General features: G+C 45.7%; 1 protein-coding gene across 25 annotated transcripts in view; it reads left to right on the plus strand.

The window, feature by feature from the left end:
- Nucleotides 1–21,913, plus strand: part of PTPRF (protein tyrosine phosphatase receptor type F) — a 474,052-nt gene extending 452,139 nt beyond the window's left edge. For all 25 annotated transcript variants that reach the window (XM_083510759.1, XM_083510768.1, XM_083510752.1 and 22 more), the window contains 11 exons: nucleotides 1,206–1,329; nucleotides 1,790–1,965; nucleotides 8,243–8,362; nucleotides 9,758–9,912; nucleotides 11,358–11,643; nucleotides 14,371–14,549; nucleotides 16,994–17,120; nucleotides 18,033–18,158; nucleotides 18,545–18,699; nucleotides 19,006–19,141; nucleotides 20,359–21,913. In XM_083510759.1, coding sequence (XP_083366885.1) covers nucleotides 1,206–1,329; nucleotides 1,790–1,965; nucleotides 8,243–8,362; nucleotides 9,758–9,912; nucleotides 11,358–11,643; nucleotides 14,371–14,549; nucleotides 16,994–17,120; nucleotides 18,033–18,158; nucleotides 18,545–18,699; nucleotides 19,006–19,141; nucleotides 20,359–20,427 — 1,653 coding nt within the window. In that variant the 3' untranslated portion in view covers nucleotides 20,428–21,913. The remainder of the gene's footprint in view (nucleotides 1–1,205; nucleotides 1,330–1,789; nucleotides 1,966–8,242; nucleotides 8,363–9,757; nucleotides 9,913–11,357; nucleotides 11,644–14,370; nucleotides 14,550–16,993; nucleotides 17,121–18,032; nucleotides 18,159–18,544; nucleotides 18,700–19,005; nucleotides 19,142–20,358) is intronic.
- The last annotated feature ends 1,976 nt before the right edge of the window (nucleotides 21,914–23,889 follow it).

Consider the following 23,889-nt stretch of genomic DNA (forward strand, 5'->3'; position numbering starts at 1 on the left):
GCGTTCAGGGATTTGGGTCTGGTTTAAAGGCCAAATTTATATGGTGATCTGCAAAAGGGTCTAGGTACCAGGTGGTTGTATCTTTGCTGCAGAGTACTGTTGGAAGGAATTTGCAGGATTGAAACAACAATTGGAATAAATTATTAACTCTTAATCCACCCACAGAGCACGTTCCAAGATGCTTTATTCCCAGATGATTATTTGCCACATCAAGTGGTGGGAAAGCAGCTGGAGAGGTTACAAGGAAAAGGTTGATTATATACACACCATTTCCTCTCTACATATCATGCCTCACTGGTGTGCAGAGGAGAAAGAGAGACTTGCATTAGAATCATAGAGTTGGAAGAGATCTTTGAGATCATCTCATCTAGCCTGCTGAATGCACAATTTATAATGCATGATTAAATTACAGAACTTCTGACAGACCTACTGAAATACCTCCAGCAAAGGAGAGCCCATCACCTTCCAAGGCTCTCTGTTCACTGTCAAAACAGTTCTTACCATTAGCAAGTTTCTCCTAATATTTGGTCAAAAAATGCTCCCTTGCAATTTTCATACAATGGTTCCAATCCTGCCATCTGGAGCAACACAGACTCATCCTAGATGCACAGACTCATCCTAGATGCAAACAATACTGTTCATGCCTAAGAGAGAATATATCTACTATACATGTTGGCTTCTGTCCTCAAGCTTATTTTTAAAGATGTTTCAGTATTTTGCCCAATAATGCCTCTAAGACAGTTGGGAGTTTATTTTTTCACTGGGCACAGATTTGCAGAGATGCTGCACATCAGAGGATTTGCTCTTGAGACAACTTTCACCAACTCAAGATGAATCACTGTTTTTGACTTTTAGAGAATTCACACAGTGCAAAAAGTATTTAATTGCTGCATTGATTGTAAAGGGCCAATTCAATTTTTGGGGTTGACTTTCAAGATAGGCAAGGCTCCCCCCCCCCTTTGGGGGGGGTCTGCCCAGACTGAATGTGCCGATGGCAAATCAATCTGAAAGCTGATTCACAAGATCTCGCATACAGAACTTTCTTTCCATACTGTTTCACATTCTAGGGTGGCTGGTGTTTATTTCAGAGTTGAAAGGCATACATGCACACATAGAAGTGTGAAAGCTTGTAATCGTGCCATGAATTGAGAGAGACAGAAAGAACTTGTGTTTTAGCCCTCCTTTTCTCCTTTTCTTTGTTGCAGTCGATTGATCCCGGGCAGCAGTTCACCTGGGAGAACTCCAACCTGGAAGTGAACAAACCAAAGAACCGCTATGCAAACGTGATTGCCTATGACCATTCACGTGTCATTCTGACCTCCATTGATGGTAAGTGTTGTTAGCAGCACCTCGTGCTAACAAAATTCTCAGTGCATCAGACCTGATGTTAATGTTAATCTTTTACCTTTGTACAGCTGACTAGTTACATACACTCCTTTGTATCCTCCACCCAGGCATGTGTAAGGCGTTATCAGAGTTCAATGACACATTCCAGCCAGGCAAAAACACTCAAAGAGAGTGTGACGCAGGGTCAGTGAGGGGCATGCCTGGGGAGGGTGTATGGCAAGGAGCAGATGGAGAGGTTTGGAGGGCTGTGTTTGGCCCCCAGTCCAGAGGTCCCCCACCCCCAGAGTACATCATAGGAAGCCTCTCCCCAACCACTTTCACATCTCTTAACAACTACTCCCTGTAGTACAGTCTGTTTCCACTACCAGCATGGTCCAGGATTCTGGCGACCCCCTTGTCTTCTCAACCCCCTGAAGGTGCATCCTCTTCCTTTGTCATGCAGGTGTTCCTGGAAGTGACTACATCAATGCTAATTACATTGATGGCTACCGGAAGCAGAATGCCTACATTGCTACACAAGGGCCTTTGCCAGAGACACTCAGTGACTTCTGGAGGATGGTATGGGAACAGCGCACAGCAACTATCGTCATGATGACCCGGTTGGAGGAGAAGTCTCGGGTATGGACAAGTGCAATCCTCTCTTCTGGGCAGAGATAAGTCAGAGAAATGTGGTGCATGTTGATTCTGTGTGTGCAGTGCAGCTGAGATTAGTAGCAGCCTCATATGGTACTGTGACATGGGGCAAGGGGTCCTAATGCAGGCCTCTGAGGAAAATAGAATATAACATTATAGACAAAGATGGTACTAGGATTTTAATGCCAGCCTGATCATCAAGCATAGCCTCTCCACCCTGACCAGTTCTAGAAATCCATAACTGAATACTTTTAATATCAGATTCCAACAGCCTAAATGAGTGATATGACATGGGGGAATGGTAATTTCTATGGCTGTTTCACAGTCTGATGGAGTTTTTGCTTCATCAATGAATCATGGTGGGAATCTTATCCCATAGAGCTACATACAAAGAATAAAAACTCAGCGTGGCTTCCTGTGTGAAATAGTGGCTTGGGAGGCAGGGCTGTAGAGCTCCTCTCCAGCCTTATGCTCAAAGGCATAATGCAGATGTTCAAAGGCATTCAAAGTGGGAGGAAGGAATCGGAACCATTGTGGCAAGTCCCCATCACCTTGCTGGACCCAACCTCCATTAGAGGACAAGTTTCTATACAGGCAACAACAACTCATTTATGTGTGATGTATTTGCACACGACCAACACGTACAAGCAGTGCTAGGAACCTGGAAGATGAACCTGGAAATATGGAGCTCCCTGGAGAGTCCTCCTGGCTCACGAGGAGACCTTCCCCAGAGCCCAAAGAGGACTTCAATGTGAGCTGGAGGGGCACCAGGGCTTGCTCAGCTGATGCACGGGGAAGCAGCAACAGTGGCTGTTACGCCCCACATGTCAGCTGTTTGGCGGGGAGGTTGAGCAACTCAGTAAAGCCCCTCTGCCCCTCCAGCTCACAAGGAAACCCTCTTTGGTGGGTCTGGGGTGAGTCTCCATGCAAGCCACTAGGATTCTCCAAGTTGCTCCCTGTTTTACACAATTTTACGTATGCATGCAGGGGCCCAGAATGTAGCTACCACATAAATGGAGAGTTGCTTTTTAGTATGATATGTGCTGGCAAAGGGGGCGGGGGAGGCTCTTCATGCATAGGCTATTGTGCAGATGTGTCCTCCAACACAGGGAGGTCAGACATAACAAATAGTGAGATCTGATTTCAATCCCTATCCCCATGTTTACTCTTTGAATGTGCACAGGGATTTATGGAGGGTTCTTTCACCCCTGTATAGCTGTGCCCTTCCCAGTTGCCTGGGTGTCACTGAGCTTAAGATGCATGTGTTTAAAGATATCCTCAGAGACATGGATTTCAGTGTGGAGAACCTTGGGCGGAGGGTTCCCCAGAAAGTACCATCTTTTGTAGTGAACATTTATGCTCACAGAATATTTTATGTTTCCATGCCAACCACAGGGCAGGGAGATGTGCACTTGGACTGTGGTTTACTTGTCTCTTTAGTCAAATAGACTTGAGTCAGGAGATTGGAAATGGGGAATTTGCAGAGAGAGGGAAGTAGCTGAATGAAGGGGGGGTGATGTATGTGGAGGGAGAAAAGACAAACGCAGGCATGTATCCTTCCTTGCTTTGCTGAGTTTTATTGCTGAAAGCAGAACACCAGTGCTTTGTGTGATAAGAGGACAACAGAACTGAGTTACAGAGAGTGCAATAGGGACCAGCCTATGCTCCATCCTAGGCAAAAAGGAATCAACCCCAGATTATTGTAGAAAAAGCTTGTCGGTATTGATGGATGGTGTGTGGGGGGGTACCTGTTAAGTGTATCTCCCCCTGCCCCCTTAAGCATTCAGTCAGCAGTGTGAAAGTAGCCTCCTTCATCGTGGATTTGCACAGCTGTTGCTAAGTCTTTGCCAGTGCCTAATAAGAAATGCTAGGCTGGATCAGACCAGTGGTCCATATAGTTGACTTCCTGACACTGCCCCCACCCCCAGATATAATAGACATTTTTACAAAGTAGGAATGAAAATGAGAATCTGTTCTCTGTTGCTATTCTCCCACCATCTGACATAGTGGCCATTTATGTTTCTTTCCTTCCCATATTTTATCTAGCCTGATTTGAAAACAATTTGTTCTAGCTGCATAAGAGCATTCTGCAGCGAAGTTAATCATGCATTCTGTAGCAAAGTTTGTTTAACTAAAAAACCATTTGTTTTAATTTCAATGAGTAGCCTCAAGGTTTATGACAATTTCCCCTTGTCATTCTTCCTATACCATTCTTGATCTCTATCCAGCCCCTCCTCAGTAATGTTTTCCCCCCAAAGCTAAATAACCCTCAAAACCTTTTTCCACAAGGATTATTGACCTGTTGTATTTTCTTGTCCTTTTCTGTACCAGCTGCTTTCCTATAATGTCCCTTTTTTGTGGGGAGGGCAACCAGAGTGATATGCAGTCACCCCAAATACTGCCATATACATGAAACGGATACAATAGGGAAGAGGAGGACAGTGGGCTGTTGCACTGTGTTCATTCTAGAAAAAAAGCAGAGGTAGGGAATAGGTTGGTTCTGAAAGTGTTTGTGAACTTAAAGCTAACCTAGTTTTCTGGGGCAGGTAATGGCTGTTGCAAACATACCAAAGTGGCAGCAACTTTGTGTGCCAAGCAACTTTGTGCATGAAGCAGTTCCCCACCACCACTCCAATGCAATTCTTCTCCTTCACATTTGTCTTGAGAGAGCTAAAATTGCGAGAATAGGTTGGGAGTTAGTTTGCACAAACAGTTTGCCAAGTAGACATGCCTCCATGTGCTTGCATTTAAGCAGCAGACAGAGTATTTGTCTGTGGTTATTAACTGGGCCATGGAACTCCAATACAGGCTTTTCAGTTTTAGAATGGTGCTTGCATTTAAGGTAAACATGAAATGACCCTTTTTTTGTGTGTCAGAATAAATGAATATCCAAAGTCCATTTTGCTTTATTTTGGGGCTGTCCAGTTATCAGAAGATGCTCCACAGAGTGTGTTTCTCCAAGATAACATGTTCGGTAAGGCCCTTTGGGCACTTGTCTCTCTCCTGCCTCGCTGCTTGTTGAGATGCACATTATCTCCTAGTAGCACACTTCCCCTCCTCCCCCTCCTAATTACTTCCTATGAAATGGAGGATGCAGTAGTACCCTCAAGGTGACATACTTCCATGAGTTAGCATACCATCCAGCCAGATATGGTGGGTAGGGAAGATTCACTGACACACTTGTTCCTCTGCACTGAACTGAGTTCATACCACTACTCTTTAGAAGCCTGCCTTACTACCAGTCACAGATATGATGCACCCACTTCAAGGGAACCATCAATTAAGTAGTCATAGTAGCTTCAGGGTGGAATCAGACAAACAGGTACCTGATGGGTGGGAGTAAAAGATTGATCTAAGCCAGGCATAGGCAAACTTGGCCCTCCACATGTTTTGGGACTACAACTCCCATCATCCCTGACCACTGGTCCTGTTAGCCAGGGATGGTGGGAGTTGTAGTCCCAAAACATCTGGAAGGCCAAGTTTGCCTATGTGTGATCTAAACTCTAGACTAGCTCTTGGGGATTCTCCAGGTGAAAGGGTTCACTTTTAACATCTGTCTTTTTCAGTGCTTGCTCAAGCTTGTCCCTTTTCTTATCTCCAAGCTGTCTCCCAGCCTAGGACCTTTGAGCACGGTTTCAGATGAATGCTAGCAAGTAGCACTTTCTCAGGCCCAGCAGCAATGCTGTGTGTGGGTATTGTTGCTCTGGACTTTGACTTCGTGGATTTGGGGAGCTCAATGCTTCAAAAGGTTTCCACTTCTTCTGGAGAGCAATCAATGGGGGGGGGGTACCTATTTGGTGCCTTGTTATGACCTGCAGGGCCTGGCAGCTTCGTGGTACATATCATCCTCACCTTTCATGTTTGCATACTACATAAAAGCATATTCATTCACTGCCTCCAAAGCTTTTGCAATTGGCAGCAGAATCAGCAATATGTGAGTCTCCAGGGCCCTATGTGTTCTGGGGAACTGGCCCAGACTGCCTTTTCCATAGGAAACTTCCCTTGCACTCTCCCAGTTTCTGCACCGCTCAATAGAAAGTGCCCTGAAGCCCAGGTATATTAGAGACCTCTCATCCCATTTTGCAGACAGTGGGTCTTGGGATGTGGCCTGCCTGGTAAAGATATATTCTAAACCAGCTGTTCTTCCTTTGTAGCACTTTTATTAAGGGGGTCTCCTTATTTTCCCAGCAACTGAGGGAGCCACTGGGCACTGCCAGCAGTAAATGAATTTCCAGGTTGTAAGCGTGTTCATGACATTAATGAGAAGCGAGTGATGCCAGAAGAAAGACTCTCTTATCTGGTTTAGTGCCATCGTGCATCAGCTTCAGCATAAAATTTACAGAGCTTGAAAATGGGGCATAAACATTATGGGTAAATTTGGCAGAAAATGTGAGTGACTCTTATCTGGTCATGAATAAATAATTTTCAATTACCAGTTTGGGCTTTGCTATTAAACCCTAGGATAGAGTACTTGAAAGTTTGCTTTGTGTTTGAACATAAACACTGTAATCTCCCCAGAGTTGGGCAGGAAAAGGGTGACATTTGCTGAAGAAGCAGTTGGACACAGCCAGGCCTGCACTGCCATTTGCTATATTAGCTGTCACTTGGGTGGGGCAGCTTACCAGTAAGCCAGACAACAGACCTTCCTTCTTGAGCACATACTTCTGTGACCTCAGGAGAACCAGGATCCCAGCTACCTGTAGCTCCTCTACAGACTTCCCTAACTGCCCAGGAAGTTGCTTCTGACCTTAAGCAGTGATTCTGAAGGTGAAGAAGTTGTACCCCAGCAGTTCTAGGGTGCACTTAAATCTCTTATCTAGGCATGTTTACTAAGCCCACCCATTAAAATATCCTCAATTAACAGGCGGAACACCAATGATTTCTAATTAGGGTGTTGTTCCATGTCCTCCATTCCCTAGAAACACACACAGCTAATAATTGAGCTTACCATTACTTGACAGGTCCAGATGATCCTCATTCATTCTCCCTTGTAGAGGTTCTGTTGTAGCCAGGCTTTAGTTGGGAAGGAGAAATAGGGAGAGGCAGAATAGGAAGCAGAGTACAAGGGACGGGTGGGTGGATAGGTGAAGCAGGAGGTGGAGAGGAATAGCAGCAGACACACATGGAATTTAGTTTTTAAAATAGGGAAGTTTTGAGCAAAGGAACAAGACATCTTCCCTGCCACCTCTCTCCACCATGGAATAGGCTATACAGAGAGCAATTTACATCCAGGAAAATGTGTTGGTGCTTCCCACTAATGCATCTTAGTCAAATGGGAGTGGGAAAATTCGTCCTTGCTGTGTGGACTGCCCACAGCGCATTTATAGACAGGAAGTACACTTCCAGGTCTTGGGCTTTGACAAAGAGAGAGAACTAGATGAAAATATGCTTCATAGCTTGATGCATCTCTCACATATTTGGCACCTTCCCAGCAAAGCAGGCCAATCCTACTTCAGCAGAGAGCAGCATTTTCAGCTATCCTTTAGAGGGGCTCCTTCTAGCAGGCATACACTGGCATTTCTTCAGGGCCTGGAGAAGCTCAAGCTAAACCCCCCAAAATGTCCATTCTGTGGCTCCGTTTGACTCTTTTCTCTTGCTAGACATTTTTTTGGTTCAAACTGGCTGTCTCAGTTGCCCTTCAAGAATCTACTACTCCGTCCCCACTTAGAGCATCTTATCCCCACCTGCTGTCTCCTGGAGAGGACATTGCCAGTGACCGTCATGGCAGGAACCCTGGCAGATTCCCAAGCAGAGGATGATAGACTGTGGCCAGGCTTCCCACATTCACCACTGAGGGGGAGGAAAGATCAGTACATTTGTCTACAGACACCAATCTTCTCAAAGAGCAGGGAAAGGACAGAAAATTACAGGGGAAGAAATTGCTTTTGAATAGACCATTTCTCTCTGTTGCACTCCCCTTGCCCATTAACATTCTTGCTCCTTATTCCTACCTTTGAGCATCAAGTATCTTGTCTTTCCTTGTTTCCTACCAGACCATCCAGTATTACTGGCCTTTTGCAGAACAAAGTAGAGGGTCAAACAAAAATACCCACTTGCTTTGTAAGCCTCAGCCAAATGCAGTAAAGGTGTTTTGCGTTTCTACACTACTCAGAGTGTGTCTATACCAGCCATTGGCTCCTAGCAGGGGCAATTTGAGTAAGGCGAGAAAACCAGGCTCTGAGGCATCTTAGGGGCATATGTGGAGCCCATTGATAACTTCACCCCCAAACATTGACCCATTATTTCATTTTTCTCAATGCAGGTGAAGTGTGACCAGTACTGGCCAGGCCGTGGTACAGAGACCTATGGATTGATCCAGGTGACATTGCTGGACACAGTTGAACTTGCCACATACACAGTTCGGACATTCGCCCTCTACAAGGTAAAGGAGGAAGGAAAGTGTGGGCAGCCAAGGTCTTGCAAGAGCGCCCAGGAAGTATCTTTCCCAGAGAGTTACATGAAAGTGCAAGGAGTTATACTGACTCTTTCACAGATGCTTGACGTGAGAGAACCCAACATCAAATACAGGCTGAAGTGGAAGAGCCATCTACACACATTTCACTCCCAGCCCAGTCTTGCCTTATTCTGCCAAGGAGCTTATTCTTTGTGCATCTTGGCCTTGCAGTGAAGGCCAAGCCATGTGTTCTCATTGTGCTGGTGAACTAACCTGAAGGTTAAAATGGCCTGAGGAATTCCATCTATCTATACAGCTATTAGCCATGGCTCTCAAAGCAGCTGATAAAATACAGCAAACAACAAATCACAGTGGGCAGCCAAAAATTCAGCATGAAACAAAAATAGAACAGAACAGATTGTGAACATATTATGAAAGGAAGTGTATGGAATGAATGAGGAACCACCAGCCAGGTGCCATGTGCAGCCCTAAAGCCTCCAAATCTAACCCACAGCCTCCCCTCTTCAGTGTGTCACACACACACACACACACACACACAGGGCTTGCAACAGCCTTTCCTCTGAGCACACAATAGTCTGTTTTGAAACCTTAATGCAGGGAGGGGGCATGAGTGTGCAGAGTTAGAGAGGAAAGAATTAACCCTCCCTTTCCCATATACTGTGGCCCCACCACCCAAAGTTGCCTCCTCCCCACAGAAAGCAGCCTTCTATTGGCTCAAATGAGAGGCTGTTTCCAAGAACAATCTTTGTTGAGATTGCGGCTGGGGAGGGAAGAATTAACCGTCCCCTCCCAATCTGCAATCACCATAAATGTTGCCTCTTTCCCCTCTGGGAATTAGGCTTTTCCCCCAAGCCTAATTACTTGTAGGGTGGGGGGAGGCGAGTATTAACGTCTGTGTGTGCCATGTAGGATGGTAGTATGTATCTGCTGTGTGTGTGAACACTTGATAGTATAGTCCTCTCCAGATGTTCAGGATGTGGCTGTACAACATGCAGGGAGCATCTACAGTCACAAAAGGCTGCTTACTTCACACAGTCCTCTTCCACAAGTTGGAAGGCAAAATGATGAAGGGGCTGATGTAGCACACTCATCCCTGTTGTTTCCCCACCCCAAAAAGACCCATTGAAATTTTACCAATTGAAGAGAGCTTTTGTCATCCATCCCTCCGTTTTGGCCCAACCACCATAGGGCTGTGGCTATGAGGCAGTGCAGCCCTTGGGCTGAAACAAAGGGTTTCCCATCCCTGGTGTACAGTAATCCTGTGCCCTGAAGTGTCTGAAGGCATGGAATTTTTAAACCAGAGAAATAAGCCCACTGTCCACTGCACCACCACTAGCTGGCATATTTTGGCTTCTTCCATAGAACGGGTCCAGTGAAAAGCGGGAGCTGCGGCAGTTCCAGTTTATGGCTTGGCCTGACCATGGGGTGCCAGAGTACCCTACCCCGATCTTAGCCTTCCTGAGAAGAGTGAAAGCCTGCAACCCCCCTGATGCTGGGCCAGTGGTTGTACATTGCAGGTAAGGACTAGTAGTATAAAGGAATGGGAAGGGCCTGCCAGTCTCTGTATTTTGGCAGGGGTGCACCTGTTGGGATTTACAGTCAGCCTGGTGCCGCCGCTGCTGCTGCTGCTGCTGCAAGAGCAATGAAATCATCATTACTCTGCTAGCATAAGTAGCTCTTTGCAGTCAGTGCCCATCATCGCAACACTTAATTCACTATTTTTACCTGAGAAGCAACAACAATATTTTTAAAATTAAAACATTTCAGAGGGGAATTCTGCATATTTATTATATATTTATTTTATTGCATTTCTATCCTACCTTTTCCTCCAAGGAGCTCAAGGTGGGGTACATGGTTTTTCCTCTCTCCATTTTATCCTCACACCAACCAATGGCAATAATACTGATGACAGAAACCCACAAATCCATCTCACATAAAATGCAAGCATACTTTAGCATCCATAAAATGTGCAATTATTACTCTGTTATTGACTTGCTTCTATTTCCCCCCTGTACCTGAAGGCTTAGGCTAGCTACAACATATTAAAATGAACCTTCAAGGTAGAATATCTAACTGAACCACACAGCAAGATGAAATATCCCAGCACCATGCATACACAATTCAGGAAACTTTTATGCCTAATCTAAACTTACAGCTCAAACATTCATATTCTGCTAACAAGTATGTGCATTCACAACACAAAAACATATGGGACACCATTCTGCACAAACATACACATGCCATCTATTTACAGAGCATGACACACCATCTGCATGTGCACTCATATAATCTCTTGCTGCACTTCAGGATGGAAAGAAATGACTGCTTCAGCCACAAACATTAGTTCACTAGGAATCAGCATCTTATCTGGCCAGTGATTTATCTCTTGTAGCTGAGTGGGAACTATTACTGAACAAACCACTTCATCACTGCAGCTCTCACGAACTCCTTAGAAACGGTATTTAATGCTCTCCCTTCATGCTCTGGTTCAGATGGGAGTGGTGTATAATTAACACACGCTCTCTCCCTATTAAAACCCTGTTAGGAATTTGACATGAGCAGCGGCAAGGAGATGTCCTGCTGTAGAATTCTTAGCTGTCAGACATCACATTTGTTGTTTGTTGGCGTGTTTTTGGTTGTGCTGGTTTGTGCACTGGGAGCAGGACCAAGTTATACACTTCAAAAAGCCTCCACCAAGGAAGATTTGGGTTTGCTGGTTTTGTAAGAAGGAACATTACTCAGAAAGTGTGCACAGGGCAGGGGCAGAGAGACCATAGTGCAGAATCCTCATTCCATTTGCTCTATTCAGGTGCGTCAACCTGCCTCTCTGAGGGTTCTTCCGAGAAAGTGTGAACTTGAATCAGTCCCTGCAGTATGCGGTGGGTTGGGGCAGGGCTTGGTGAAGGCTTAGAACTGATTCTGAAGGAAGTACTATTTCATGATTTGTGCCATGCTTTTACAGCGCCGGTGTGGGCAGGACAGGCTGCTTCATTGTAATCGATGCCATGCTTGAGAGGATGAAGCATGAGAAGACAGTGGACATCTATGGGCATGTGACATGCATGCGCTCACAAAGAAACTATATGGTGCAGACTGAGGATCAGTATATCTTCATCCACGAGGCCTTGCTTGAAGCAGCCACCTGTGGAAACACTGAGGTGCCCGCACGCAACCTCTTTGCTCACATCCAGAAGCTGAGTCAGGTACCTCCGGGTGAGAGTGTCACAGCAATGGAACTGGAGTTTAAGGTGAGCAGAAGAGCATTTGCAATTTTTCCACATGTCAACACACAGAGTGATCAAGGGGCTGCTCAGCTGGAACTTGCACCCCTGCCTGTCATCCCCCACAGATCTGTGAGCAACTATGAAGAGTTGATTCTTGGGTTGAAGGGAGATTTTCTAGGGATAATGATTCTTTTGTAAATTTCTAAACCAGGTAGGAAGTGATTAAAATATATTTGCATTGCAGAGTGAGTGTCCTCGACATTTCCCTCCTAGAACGGCAGCTTCTGGCAAGGATATAAAAAAGCAGATTGATATGAAGTTCTCAGCAACATTGCTTTGCAGAGTGGCTGGAGCTGCATCCAAAATCAGATGCAGATTGGGCATTAGTGGTAATTGATGTCACTATGAACAACTTCGCTGGAAATGCTTCTAGTTTAAATACTTGAGATGTCAACAGCTCCAGTGCCCCCTGCCTTGCTCCACTTGTACTTCTCCCTAGTATGGAGGAGGAGAGAGGGAGGGCCACTGTCAGGCTTAGCTGGCATATTGCCTGGTGCAATTTAAGGAAGTAAAGTCCCCTGGTTGTCACAATTGTCTTTGCTTGCCAGCACCAACACCCACACTTGTGTCGGTTTCACACCAGTTTTTTCTTACAGCCTTGATACAGGCTGCAATTTTTGCTAATGCCCACATTCTCCAATGATGTGCATTTGTACAGCAAAGGCTGGGGGGGGGGGGGAATAGTTCCTGTGGGGAAGCAGTGAAGCATGTAGAGTGTGAAACAGACTGTGGAAGCCCTGCTCTACCCTGGGAATAGCCTCTTGCAAAACAGCAGCCATGGAGTCAAAATATTGACTTGCTGTGGAAACAGCACAAAGCAAAACAGCATTGCCTCTTTGCTCTGAATACTGCTCACACTGGAGGTTTTTTGGGGGTGGGGAATTGGACAAGGCTCTCACCTCCACCTGCACCTATTCCCAATCCCCAATACTTCCCCAAAGGAGAAGTGAACAAGTGGGGGGTGCCATGCTGCTGCTCCTGGATTCTGACATCACTGCTCAATGAACGTGAGAGAGGTAATGGCAGCAAGCAAGAGCAGCTGCTGTCGCTACTTGCTAGATGGCTTGCTTTGCCCACCACTGGCTTGCTGTTCTCTGCAGGTGAGTGAGCAGAGTGGTAACAGCCTCACAATGAGAAGAGGAGGAGTTACTGCCACTTGCTTACTCCAGAAGAGCCAAGGGGCAAGTAGGTGGCAGTGGATGCTGCTCTTCCTTGCGGCCGCCACCACTCCCAAGAGAGATGATAGAGGAGACTGGTTGAATTGATAATGGTGAGGAGAGTGAACAGCTGTCACTCAGTGGTAGTGGGAACTAGGCCTAGCCTGCTCCCAGTGCCAACCAGAGGGAAAGGCAGACATGGAAGCAGGTGGCAGCGTCTGCTTCTTACTGCTGATGCTTATTGCCTGGAAAGTGGAGGCAAGTAGGCAGTGATAATGAGGAGGAACAACAGGCCTCTGGCAGTCAGTAGTAGACCTCAACAGATGTCAGCAGCTCAGATTGCAGCCCTGTTTCTGAAAGCAACTTGGTTGTATGTGCCATGCCATACATCAGAGCAGGAGCCACGGAGTGAAAGAAGTGGATGGGTAGAGCTGCAGTAAGAATTAAGGGGGAAAGGAGTGGAAAGTGAGTTACATGGAGCAAAACAGATCTCTAAGTCCTCATACAATTAGAAAGAAATTGGGCACCACATCCATAAAGGGTCCCCTAACTCTTTCTGGTAGAGAATGTGAAAAATTGTCCTTTTCCTGCCAAGCAAGGAAGCTGTCCTGCAAGGAGAAGAAGCTACTAGGCTAAGCAAGGGCTTATCTCCTGGAGCTGTGGAATTAGCACTGAGCAGCCGGGAATGGGTGGCATTTATAGAGGACCTGTTGGCCGCAGCTCTTCCTAGAGCTGCTTAGAAGTATACATGGGGCTTGCTTCCTTCTTCTGAGTAGGTCTAATGAATGGGAGACACTGCTGGGCTCAACCAGAGTTTCAACACTCTCTCTCTCTCTCTCTCTCTCTCTCTCTCTCTCTCTCTCACACACACACACACACACACACACACACTAGCAAGGTCCTGGAGGAGGGGGTGTCCCAATATTAAAGTCCCCTCAAGAGCAAGATACATGCTTCTAAGCAGGTCAGGAATGATGTTAGAATGAGTATTAGTAAGGTGCTAATGAGTAAAAGCAAATACTGTAACAAGAGCTCCCAGGGGAAGAATACTATAGAGTGACCCTAAGTACCCACCTAAGACACACACACACACACGAGCCTATGTTTTTAGGTGTACAAGTAAGATGCTTTAAAATGTGCATCTAAAATCTATAGTGTGAACTTGAAGAACAGGGTACGCTCATCATGGAGTTGTGACTGGCTATAGATCCTTGCTGAGCTTGTCTCTGCATCATGGGTAAAATGACCCTACTTCGGGTGAAAAGACATCCTCCCAGGGTCTTGCCTCCTCAGGACCTTTGCCAGGGTAGGCAGGAATTTTCTTCCTTTTCAAGGCTGCTGGAATGCCCCTTTATTTCAGCTGGGCAGAGGTGCTGCTCTAGCCCAGCTTCCTGCATCTTTTGTTACCTCGGTCATTATTCTATGTGCCAGAGTGAATAAATGTGTGTACATCATATGGGAGCTGCTCCTCCCAGAGTAGTTACAACTTCTGTGTCTCCCTGTCCCCCTCTAATCTGTACTTCTCCCCTAACAGCTCCTCGCCAACTCTAAAGCACATACCTCACGATTCATCAGTGCCAACCTCCCCTGCAACAAATTCAAAAACCGCCTGGTGAATATTATGCCCTATGAGCTGACACGGGTTTGCCTGCAGCCAATCCGAGGCGTCGAGGGCTCAGATTACATCAATGCCAGCTTTGTAGATGGCTATAGGTAATGTAGTCATTCTAAACAGAGTTTAAACTCTCCTCCTGTGATGTTGCTGTGCTGCTGCTTTACTTTTCCTTTTTTCAAAAAAATGATGCTATTATACAGTATCAGTAGAAATCATAACATTAACCACATCCTAAATATTTCAACATTTCATTAATATATTAAAATAATTTTAAATTGAAGCTTACATCCTTAAATAGGCATCTTAGAATTATCATCTGAAATATAATAAATTACTAAAATAGGTATGTTCAAAATTTAGTTATAAATATATTTATAGTATATAAATTACTTTTAAATTTGAATATAAGCTGGACAGCTCTATCTTTCAATAAGAGCACAGACAGTAGCCTTTCATTAGCAAACATGGGGCTTTTTTCAAGCTGCCTATTCCCCAGAGCCTGGGATCCTGGTAGACGTTACCTTTTCCCTCTCAGGCTTTATTAGCCTGGGGGTGACAGGTACTGGCTCCTGCATCCTCAGCTTTTCATTAGCCAAGATACTGCTGGGAACCAACTGTACAGTTCACCTCCCACAATGGGATTGTCTTGCAAAGTTGTTCACAGTTCTGCAATAACAGCAACTGAAATGCATCCTGCCACTTGAAAGCAAAGAAACAGTGAGAAGAGCAAATCTGCCTCCAAAATGGACTTGGGGATCCTTGAGGAGGGCTGCACCCTCTGTGTGGGGGCAAAGGAAGCATTGTCCTATAACTTACTCCCTGCCCCCATTTCCGAGACACCCCATGAGGCTACAAAAACAGCTGTGAGTTGGTAGTGCAAAAAATATCTTAGGAGAGCATTTGAGTGGCAGAGGTCCAGCAACATGGGGAGGCTTTTCAGTGCAAAACAGGAGCCTGATGCCAGGCCTCTAGGCTGCTGTGCTGGAAACAGAAGAGCAGATGAGGTCCTGGCCACTTATCTGCTTCAGATTTCAAGTGCCCAGAGTGTGTTAGAGCCGCCACCTCCATGTGTCTGGTGCTGCAAGAGAGCTGCTAAGGTTGGGAGGGGGGTGCTGGCAAAAATGTGTGCCAAAGCAGCAGGTGGTAGCATTTCATGTCCTACCTAAACCGTCCCTGCAGGCCCCTGTTTATCTCTTCCCGTCCTTCCCTTTGAAGTGAGCAATCGTTCTCCACTTTATCTAAAGAGATCAATTGGCCCAAGGAGCTACAGACGGCTCTGAAGCTGCATCTTTATTAGCGCCTTTGTTTCTGCCACCTCCCCTCCCCCCCGCCCCACTCCTGCCTTTTATGATGTCTTATAAATCCACCTTGGAACAGCTTCCATCTCTGTCCCACACATTACAGCTGTCCTACAACAGATTCATTAATTTTTAGCACCAGTGGAGAGATTAAATGAGAGTGGATAAGGCTGAGAGCCTAAGACTACATTCAAGGATCTGTAGTGCCCCATAGTGGTAGAATACAGATGGCACAGATTCTCTTTTCAATTTTCTGACGTATTTTCCTACATATCACTGTGGAAACAGGATTCACTGTCTTCACTGATAGCATATGTCGGGGTCTGTGTATGTATTTGCTCACTACTGTCTAATTTCTGTGAAGTCAGCAATGTAGCTAGAGTTTTGCAGTGGCAGAAATTCCACCCTTTGGGGTCATATACAACATGCGGGTGGCGCTGTGGGTTAAACCACAGAGCCTAGGACTTGCCGATCAGAAGGTCGGCGTTTCGAAGCCCCGTGACGGGATGAGCTCCCGCTGCTCGGTCCCTGCTCCTGCCAACCTAGCAGTTCAAAAGCACGTCAAAGTGCAAGTAGATAAATAGGTACCACTCCGGCAGGAAGGTAAACGGCGTTTCCGTGTGCTGCTCTGGTTCGCCAGAAGCGGCTTAGTCATGCTGGCCACATGACCCGGAAGCTGTAGGCCGGCTCCCTCAGCCAATAAAGCGAGATGAGCGCCGCAACCCCAGAGTCGGTCACAACTGGACCTAATGGTCAGGGGTCCCTTTACCTTTACAACACGCATCCTATACCAGGGTTTCCTGCGCACCTCAAAGGAACTCACACAATTTTACAAAAAGCTTACTGTAGAGTTGTAGCACTACTCTGGTATTATATTTCACCCCACGTGTGCATTTTAGAAGATCCAACTGGTGTAATAACATTAGTTACTCCAACTTATATAATATGCCTCTTCTCACATTGAGTAACTTTGGCTAATTACTTAGTGCCTTTGTGTTAATACTCTACTTTCATCAAGGGACCTCTGATAGCCTTATTGATCTCATAGCGGAACAGGTGGTTGTAGGCAAGGACTACAGAAGGAAGCAGCTAGATGCTATCAGAAATCCGATGTGTGGCACAAGTCCTCCTCTCCTCCCCCAGCAAACCCTTTAACTAGTTCTCTAGACCTAACTGCTAAGCATCTCCTTTCCATCCCAGAAGTGTCAGTCATCTACCACTCTGAAATTTTTGATACCTTGCAGGCAGCAAAAGGCCTACATTGCCACACAGGGACCCCTTGCTGAAACTACAGAGGATTTCTGGCGGATGCTGTGGGAGCACAACTCTACCATTGTGGTGATGCTGACCAAATTGCGAGAGATGGGGCGGGTAAGCTAGCACTCTCAGCTACTAAGTGATGTCTATTCTGGGGCTGTTTCTCCAGTGAGATTCCAGGTGTATGGCCCAGTCTTGGGAGCAAATATTTTGCTTTCATTCTCCTAATGCTAGAGGGTACTGAAGTCACTGCTAAAGGTGAAGCTCATTGCACTGACGTCTTCAGCCTGTAACTGTTTTGTGGGAGGGATTCAGTTGCATACGAGTAAATTTAGGTTTGTGCTATTGAAGTGAATTAAAACTCTTGCACAACAACAAAAACGACTTTTTTTTGGTGATGGGAAAATGCACCAGAAATATAGCAACTGATCAACATGAAGTCATATAACCTCCCCACAAACAAATCAGGTGATTGCTGAATAAACAGTGAGCATTGTATAACCTCCTTGTCAGCTTTATTTAAATAAATCAGAATGTATGCTCAATAAGCACGCAATCTGCAGGAGTCATTCATCTCCAGCTACATGGCTGACTAGCTCTGCTGGGACCCAGTTGGTGAACAAGTATCCTCTGCAACCATCAATGGACTTGATCCCCCTGGCCCGCTCAAACTTTAAGAGGAGCTAGCAGCTTCAGGTTTCTTGCTTTGCCCAGAGCCAGCAAAAAACGGGCATTTGGGCTAGAACTGAGGTTTTCTACCTAGTAACTTGGCATGGAAGAGCAGGCTGATTGCTAATCAGGAAGTCGTGGGAAATGGAGGCGTGCAGGAGCAAGGGGAGCCTAATCATGGCAGGAGGGAAGAAATAGATCAGTGTCTTGCTGCGCATATTAGAGCATGGAGTTGTGTGGGTATTGTACTACCCAACAGGACAAGATGTCAAAAGGCACCTCACTCTAAAATATTCAAGTTTCAGTCACATCACACATTTTGACTGTAACAATTCTGACTCTTCCTTTGCTTTTCAGGAGAAATGCCACCAGTACTGGCCAGCAGAGCGTTCTGCTCGGTACCAGTACTTTGTGGTGGATCCCATGGCTGAATACAACATGCCCCAGTACATTCTGCGTGAATTCAAGGTCACTGATGCCAGGGTGAGTACCGCACAGCCTACCCTGAATTCCCCAATATTTATTTCCCATTACTGCTCAGAAATTGCAAGTAGAACAGGACAGAAGGGCTTTATCTTCAACGTGCATCCGATTGTCCATTGCTTTATCACTCTCTGCATTGGTGTTACTGTGTGTCAAGTGGCTGAGACAGCTGGAAAGCAGAAGCAAGGATTTCAGTTGTGTTTATATCTACTACACCCTGCTATATAAAACAAAATACTCACTAAGGGGCAAAAGAAATCTGCTTAGGTCGGCTGGGCCTCCCCTCCTCAAGGCTTTTCTGGCACCAGTAGGAAAGGCCTGACCATGAAGGTTGCCGTGCGTTTTGAGAGGATGCAGTGACTATATCTCCCTTTAACCACAACTAGGATGGACAGTCAAGAACCATCCGGCAGTTCCAGTTCACGGACTGGCCTGAGCAGGGAGTACCAAAAACTGGAGAGGGCTTCATTGACTTCATTGGGCAAGTTCATAAAACCAAGGAGCAGTTTGGCCAGGATGGGCCCATCACTGTACACTGCAGGTAAGTTCTGCTGTTTGCTTGTCCGTGGAAGCTGGCTAGGTGCTGTGTGCCAGTGGTGAGGAGGCTGGGGTCATCAGGGAAAGCTAGATTACTACTGCAGAGATGGCCTCACCTTTCTAGGTATAGAAGCCATTTCCTTGGTAAAAGGCAGGGGAAATCTCTGCTTTGTAGTTTTGAGCACACAAAAACATTGTGGCACTTGTAGAGAGATATTTTAGCTTTTGGGAGAGCTTCTTTTGATCTTTGTGATCTTTTGATGCTTCAGTTCCCTTTCACTGCGTCTCTTTCTCTCTTCCTTATGTGCAGTGCGGGGGTCGGACGCACAGGGGTGTTCATCACATTAAGCATTGTACTGGAGCGCATGCGCTATGAGGGCGTAGTTGACATGTTCCAGACTGTGAAGACCTTGAGGACACAACGACCAGCCATGGTGCAAACAGAGGTAAACCACCAGCCACATGCTTGCTGCTGCACAGAGGACTGGGGGCAAGCATTTAAGACCAAAACTTTGCTTTCACTTGCTTTCAGTATGGAAAAGGGATGTAACTTTCTCTGTAAGTAGGCATATTCCATATAAATCACATCAAGCAGCCACCAATCTTGCCCCCATTCCCATGTTGATGTGTTCTATGAGCTTTATAGGGTATATACAATCTTCTCCTTTGGTGATCACTCATAGCCGAGTAAGATTGTCTTCCATAAACACAGTTTTAACAAAGAGTCCGTAAGTGACTGTGGAGGCCAATTCTGGATCCACACGTCCTTCCACAGTGGGGACATTGGTTTCTGGGTGGGAGTTGATCACGATGTGGATTTGCCAAGCGTGCCTTCCTCTTAGCACATTTCTCCCTTGCATCCTGAGTTCGCGTGTCTTCAAAGCCCATGACACCTTTGGTAAAGGCTGTTCTCCAATTGGAGTGCTTGCAGGCAAGTGTTTCCCAATTGTTGGTGTTTATACTACATTTTTTTTAGATTTGCCTTGAGACAGTCTTTAAACCTCTTTTGTTGACCACCAGCATTACGCTAAGCTATGACTGGCACAGTATCTACAGCATCTTCTGAAGCCTGTAAAAGGCTTTAAAAAGGTGAGACAGCTGGATCAGTCAAGACTGATGAAGCCACATCAGAGCACCTTCCAGCCAAGATTTCTCACCATGAGTTAAACCCCACTCTGGATTAGTCCCAAAAGGTAGCCATGGTTATACTGTGCAAAATAACAGTGCCAGCAAGCATTTGCAAAGGATTACACATGGCTAGTGGCTATCCTCTGGTTAGAACCCATGGTGTTTTCTGGTCTAACTTGATGGCAGCTTGGATTGGCCTCTCTTTCACCTGATCAATGCGACCTTTGATTCTGTGCTGTTCTTTGTGTAGTGCAAGGATATCAGAACCAGTGGTTGGATGGGTCGTGAGACGGAGAGCAGAAATCCATAATTCATCCTCCTTTTTATATAGAACTCCCAATCTAAGCTTACTGTACTAATCTGAGCAAAATGGCCCCTCTTTACATCAGATGCAGGGCTTGGTGCTAGCCAGCTGCCTCTTTTAGAGTGAGGTGGTGAAGGAGTCCGCTTGCAGGTATTTGCACCATGATGTGATAGAAGTGGTGGTCTCCTTTAGAGGCTTTTTGCTTATCCCATTCTCTTCCTTCTTCTCCAGGACCAGTATCAGCTGTGCTACAGGGCTGCACTGGAGTACCTTGGCAGCTTCGATCACTATGCAACGTAACTAGCACTTTCAGCCAGTTGCAGCGGGAATGTCCAAGAGCAGAGACGGGTTCTTCCCAGCCAGCCGCCCATTTGTTAGTCCTTCTGTGCAGATGCTGCTGCTGTTGTTGCAGCATCAAGCCTCCCCATGACCAACCAGTTCTGACCACAGTATTTGGGTTCATTGCCACAGCGCCAAAGGTGGGACCAGCTTCTAGCGTTTCCAATTTCCAGATGAATTTCTGTTAATGCCCCCACTCCTCCTCCTCCCCTTGACAGCATTTCATGGTGAGAGTCACTGGGTGGATGGAATGGGATCTTTTATATATGTAAAATAGTTAAACTTAGTCTTTTATATCTTTTCTTTTTTAAATTCTTTTGCAAGTCTTAATGTTTTGCTCAAGCAAAACAGAAGAATGGAGGTGGTGGGGTTTGAATTTCCTTTTGCTTCCCCCGCCCTTAACTCTTTTGTTGTCTCAATCAAGGTGGTGCTGCCCATTTTCGGGCAGCCCCAGGTTAATATTAGTGGCTGGCTCACAGCTCTGGGACCCTTCCACTCCCTCTTCAGTCCTTTGTAGAATATTCAATTTCACAGAGCTGGAGCCAACTTAATGCTTATTTCTAAAGCCTTTTATTCATAAGCCTGTCTGTCAGGTGGGACTCCAGCAGCTATTAGATGCTTGGTCCTATTGACATGTGTCCAGTGACCTCATATTTGTCAGCAGATCCCTTATGAACTTTCCATTTGAGTGAGAGACCCACTGCTTGGGATTCTCTTGTTAAGATGGGGGGGGGGATGTGGCATCCTTGCCGCACGAAAACCAAGTTCCCAAAAGGGACCTGACCGACACATTTATTTAGTTCTTTCTGTGCCAGTAGCATCCTGAGGTGCTGTTGCCTAGGCAACTGTGGCCAACCAAGTGCATTGGAGCACCTTCCAAGGTGAAAGAGCACAACTCTGGGAAGTCAAGCCTTCCTGCACAAACAACCCCGGCATGGGGGTGCCTTGGCTATTAGGGAGGGAGGGGTGGGATTCTTCAGGTAAGGAATTCAGTTCTCAGAGGCTGAGTGTAACTATAATTTCTGCTATCCTGTACCACATTTAAAAGTCATTAGAATGCTGTATTTTTCACTATGACAGGATGGTCTAATTAACCAATGTGGCAAGGCTACTGGACTTAATTTAACGGTACTATATATTAATACTCCTTATTCTCTCTCACTTGCACTAAAGGCAGGGAGATTACAGCCTTCTCCCAGGTGCATAGTTCTATAAATAAAGGTGGTGGAAAGGTCTCTAACTATATTATCCAATGTAGTCAAATTACATTGAAATCAACAATCCTGGGTTGGTGATGTTGGAGAGAACATTCATTTTTACCTTGTGAAAGCATAGTGCTGTAGGGGTCACTGTTGTATACAGTCTGTTTTCTATTTGTTAATAAAAATCTACAGCATCATTGCATAATTCTTGATGTTAATAAATTTGAATAATCGGGTTTCCTACATGTTCGTTTTGCTGTCTTGTTTTATTTGCCAGTTAGCAGATAAACCTGTAGTTACCCTGGCAGGAGCTCCAAAAGACCACAACTCTGTGGGAGTGAATCCTACCTGTCCATGTGGTGGAAAGCAGAACTCAAACAAAATTCTGTGAAAGCGAAATGCTCTTGCTTGGCTGCTCACACAGACAAGAAAAAGGAGGAGCGGCTGGAACAGTTCGCCTTTCAGTAGAAGAAGGGTGTGCCATGAATCATTTCCACATGGACAATTTGGCTGCTGAAACAATAGCACTTACATGATAGTATGAAAGTGCTTCTGTTTGTAATACACTACATGTGTCATATATGGGAATGTTGAGGGTTGCAGGAGAGGATACAGTGGTACCTCGGGTTACAGACGCTTCAGGTTACAGACTCCACTAACCCAGAAATAGTACCTCAGGTTAAGAACTTTGCTTCAGGATGAGAACAGAAATTGTGTTCCGGCGGTGCGGCAGCAGCAGGAGGCCCCATTAGCTTAAGTGGTGCTTCAGGTTAAGAAGAGTTTCAGGTTAAGAACGGGCCTCCGGAACAAATTAAGTACTTAACTTGAGGTACCACTGTATATTGATTCCTTCCTAACTTGCGCTAGCAAGTTTCTTCACCTAGTAGAGTACATTCCCCCTTTATGCAGCAAAAAACTGGTTGCAGACTTGTGTGAGCCTCTTAAGACAATAAACAATTCAATCTGGCTTGCCCTGGTAAGGCCTCTTTGATCCCTCCTAAAAGAATAAAGGCACCATAGTGTTATTCATAAGTAACAAAAAGTAGTTTTACTCACGATCAGGCAGAGCACAGTGTGATCTCTGAAGGCAGGCTTGGGGCTTAAAGTTACAAATATGTACAAACAGGTTTACCCCATATGGGATATAACCTGGGGAGACTGCTGGCTGGCAGTCAGCTAGCAGTCCAGTCCAGGTGAATCAGGAAGTTTGCAGGATGAAAAAGAAGATCGAAGAGTGGGGAGGTGGCTGTGTGACTTGGCCTTTTACCAGGTCTGGAAAGGTCACGCCCACCTACTAGTCACATGCAAAGAAGGATGCTCCAGGCCAAGAGGGAACAGGAAGTTTGACTGGCTGGATCAACATCCCCTGCATGACCACTCCAGCAAAACAGGTAATGTTGTACTTGACTGCTCCCAGTGGATTACATCCCACATCATACCACCAGTAGCATGAGTTATTGGCACCCGGGGCCAGCAAGCCACCAACACTGCCAGTGCACCCCTCCACCAAAGCCAAGCAGGACTGCGCCGCCTGCCCACCCACATAGTCATCACCCAAGTGAACCTCACTCTTACCTCCCTGCTGCTGCTACTGCTGCACCACCATCTTTTTTCCCCCAAGCTAAATTTACAAACCCTTTATTTAAAAAAGAAAATAGGGATTTACTGTCCAAAACATCACTTAACAGCTTGAAAAATCTGCATTTTGGCCCCATGTTTACATGCTAAACTTTATCGTAATATCCTAGACATGCACACAACCATAGCTATGCACATTCTACATTTATGCAAACAGGAGGTATTCTCAGAAAGTGTGGGGCGGTAGGAAAAGTTACTGCCGCTCCACACAGCAAGTTGTGTTTCCTTTGTTGTAAGGCAGCTACACACAAAACTGCAGCTACAGAACCTGTGCAAAAGTTTTCAGGACACAAAAGGGTTTGGATAGGGGAGGTCTCTTCTGCCTTCCCTCCCACAACACTAATACACTGCCTGCCTCTTGCTATCCGAGAGAAAGAGAATAGCATCCACGTTGAAAGAAAGGAAACAAACCTTACTTAATATTTTTTTGGGAAACTATCCACCATGCTAAGTGCAAAATTATTCATGGGGTAATACAGGTGCCTGAGAAACAAACTTAACACTCCCTTTCCCTCCAGATTCCACTGCCAAAGATCTGGAAAGCTACTTTATAGGCATGTACAGTGGTACCTCAGGTTAACAA

The sequence above is a fragment of the Podarcis liolepis genome (genome assembly GCF_965112155.1).
Source record: "Podarcis liolepis genome assembly, chromosome: 6".
Taxonomy (NCBI): Eukaryota; Metazoa; Chordata; class Lepidosauria; order Squamata; family Lacertidae; genus Podarcis; species Podarcis liolepis.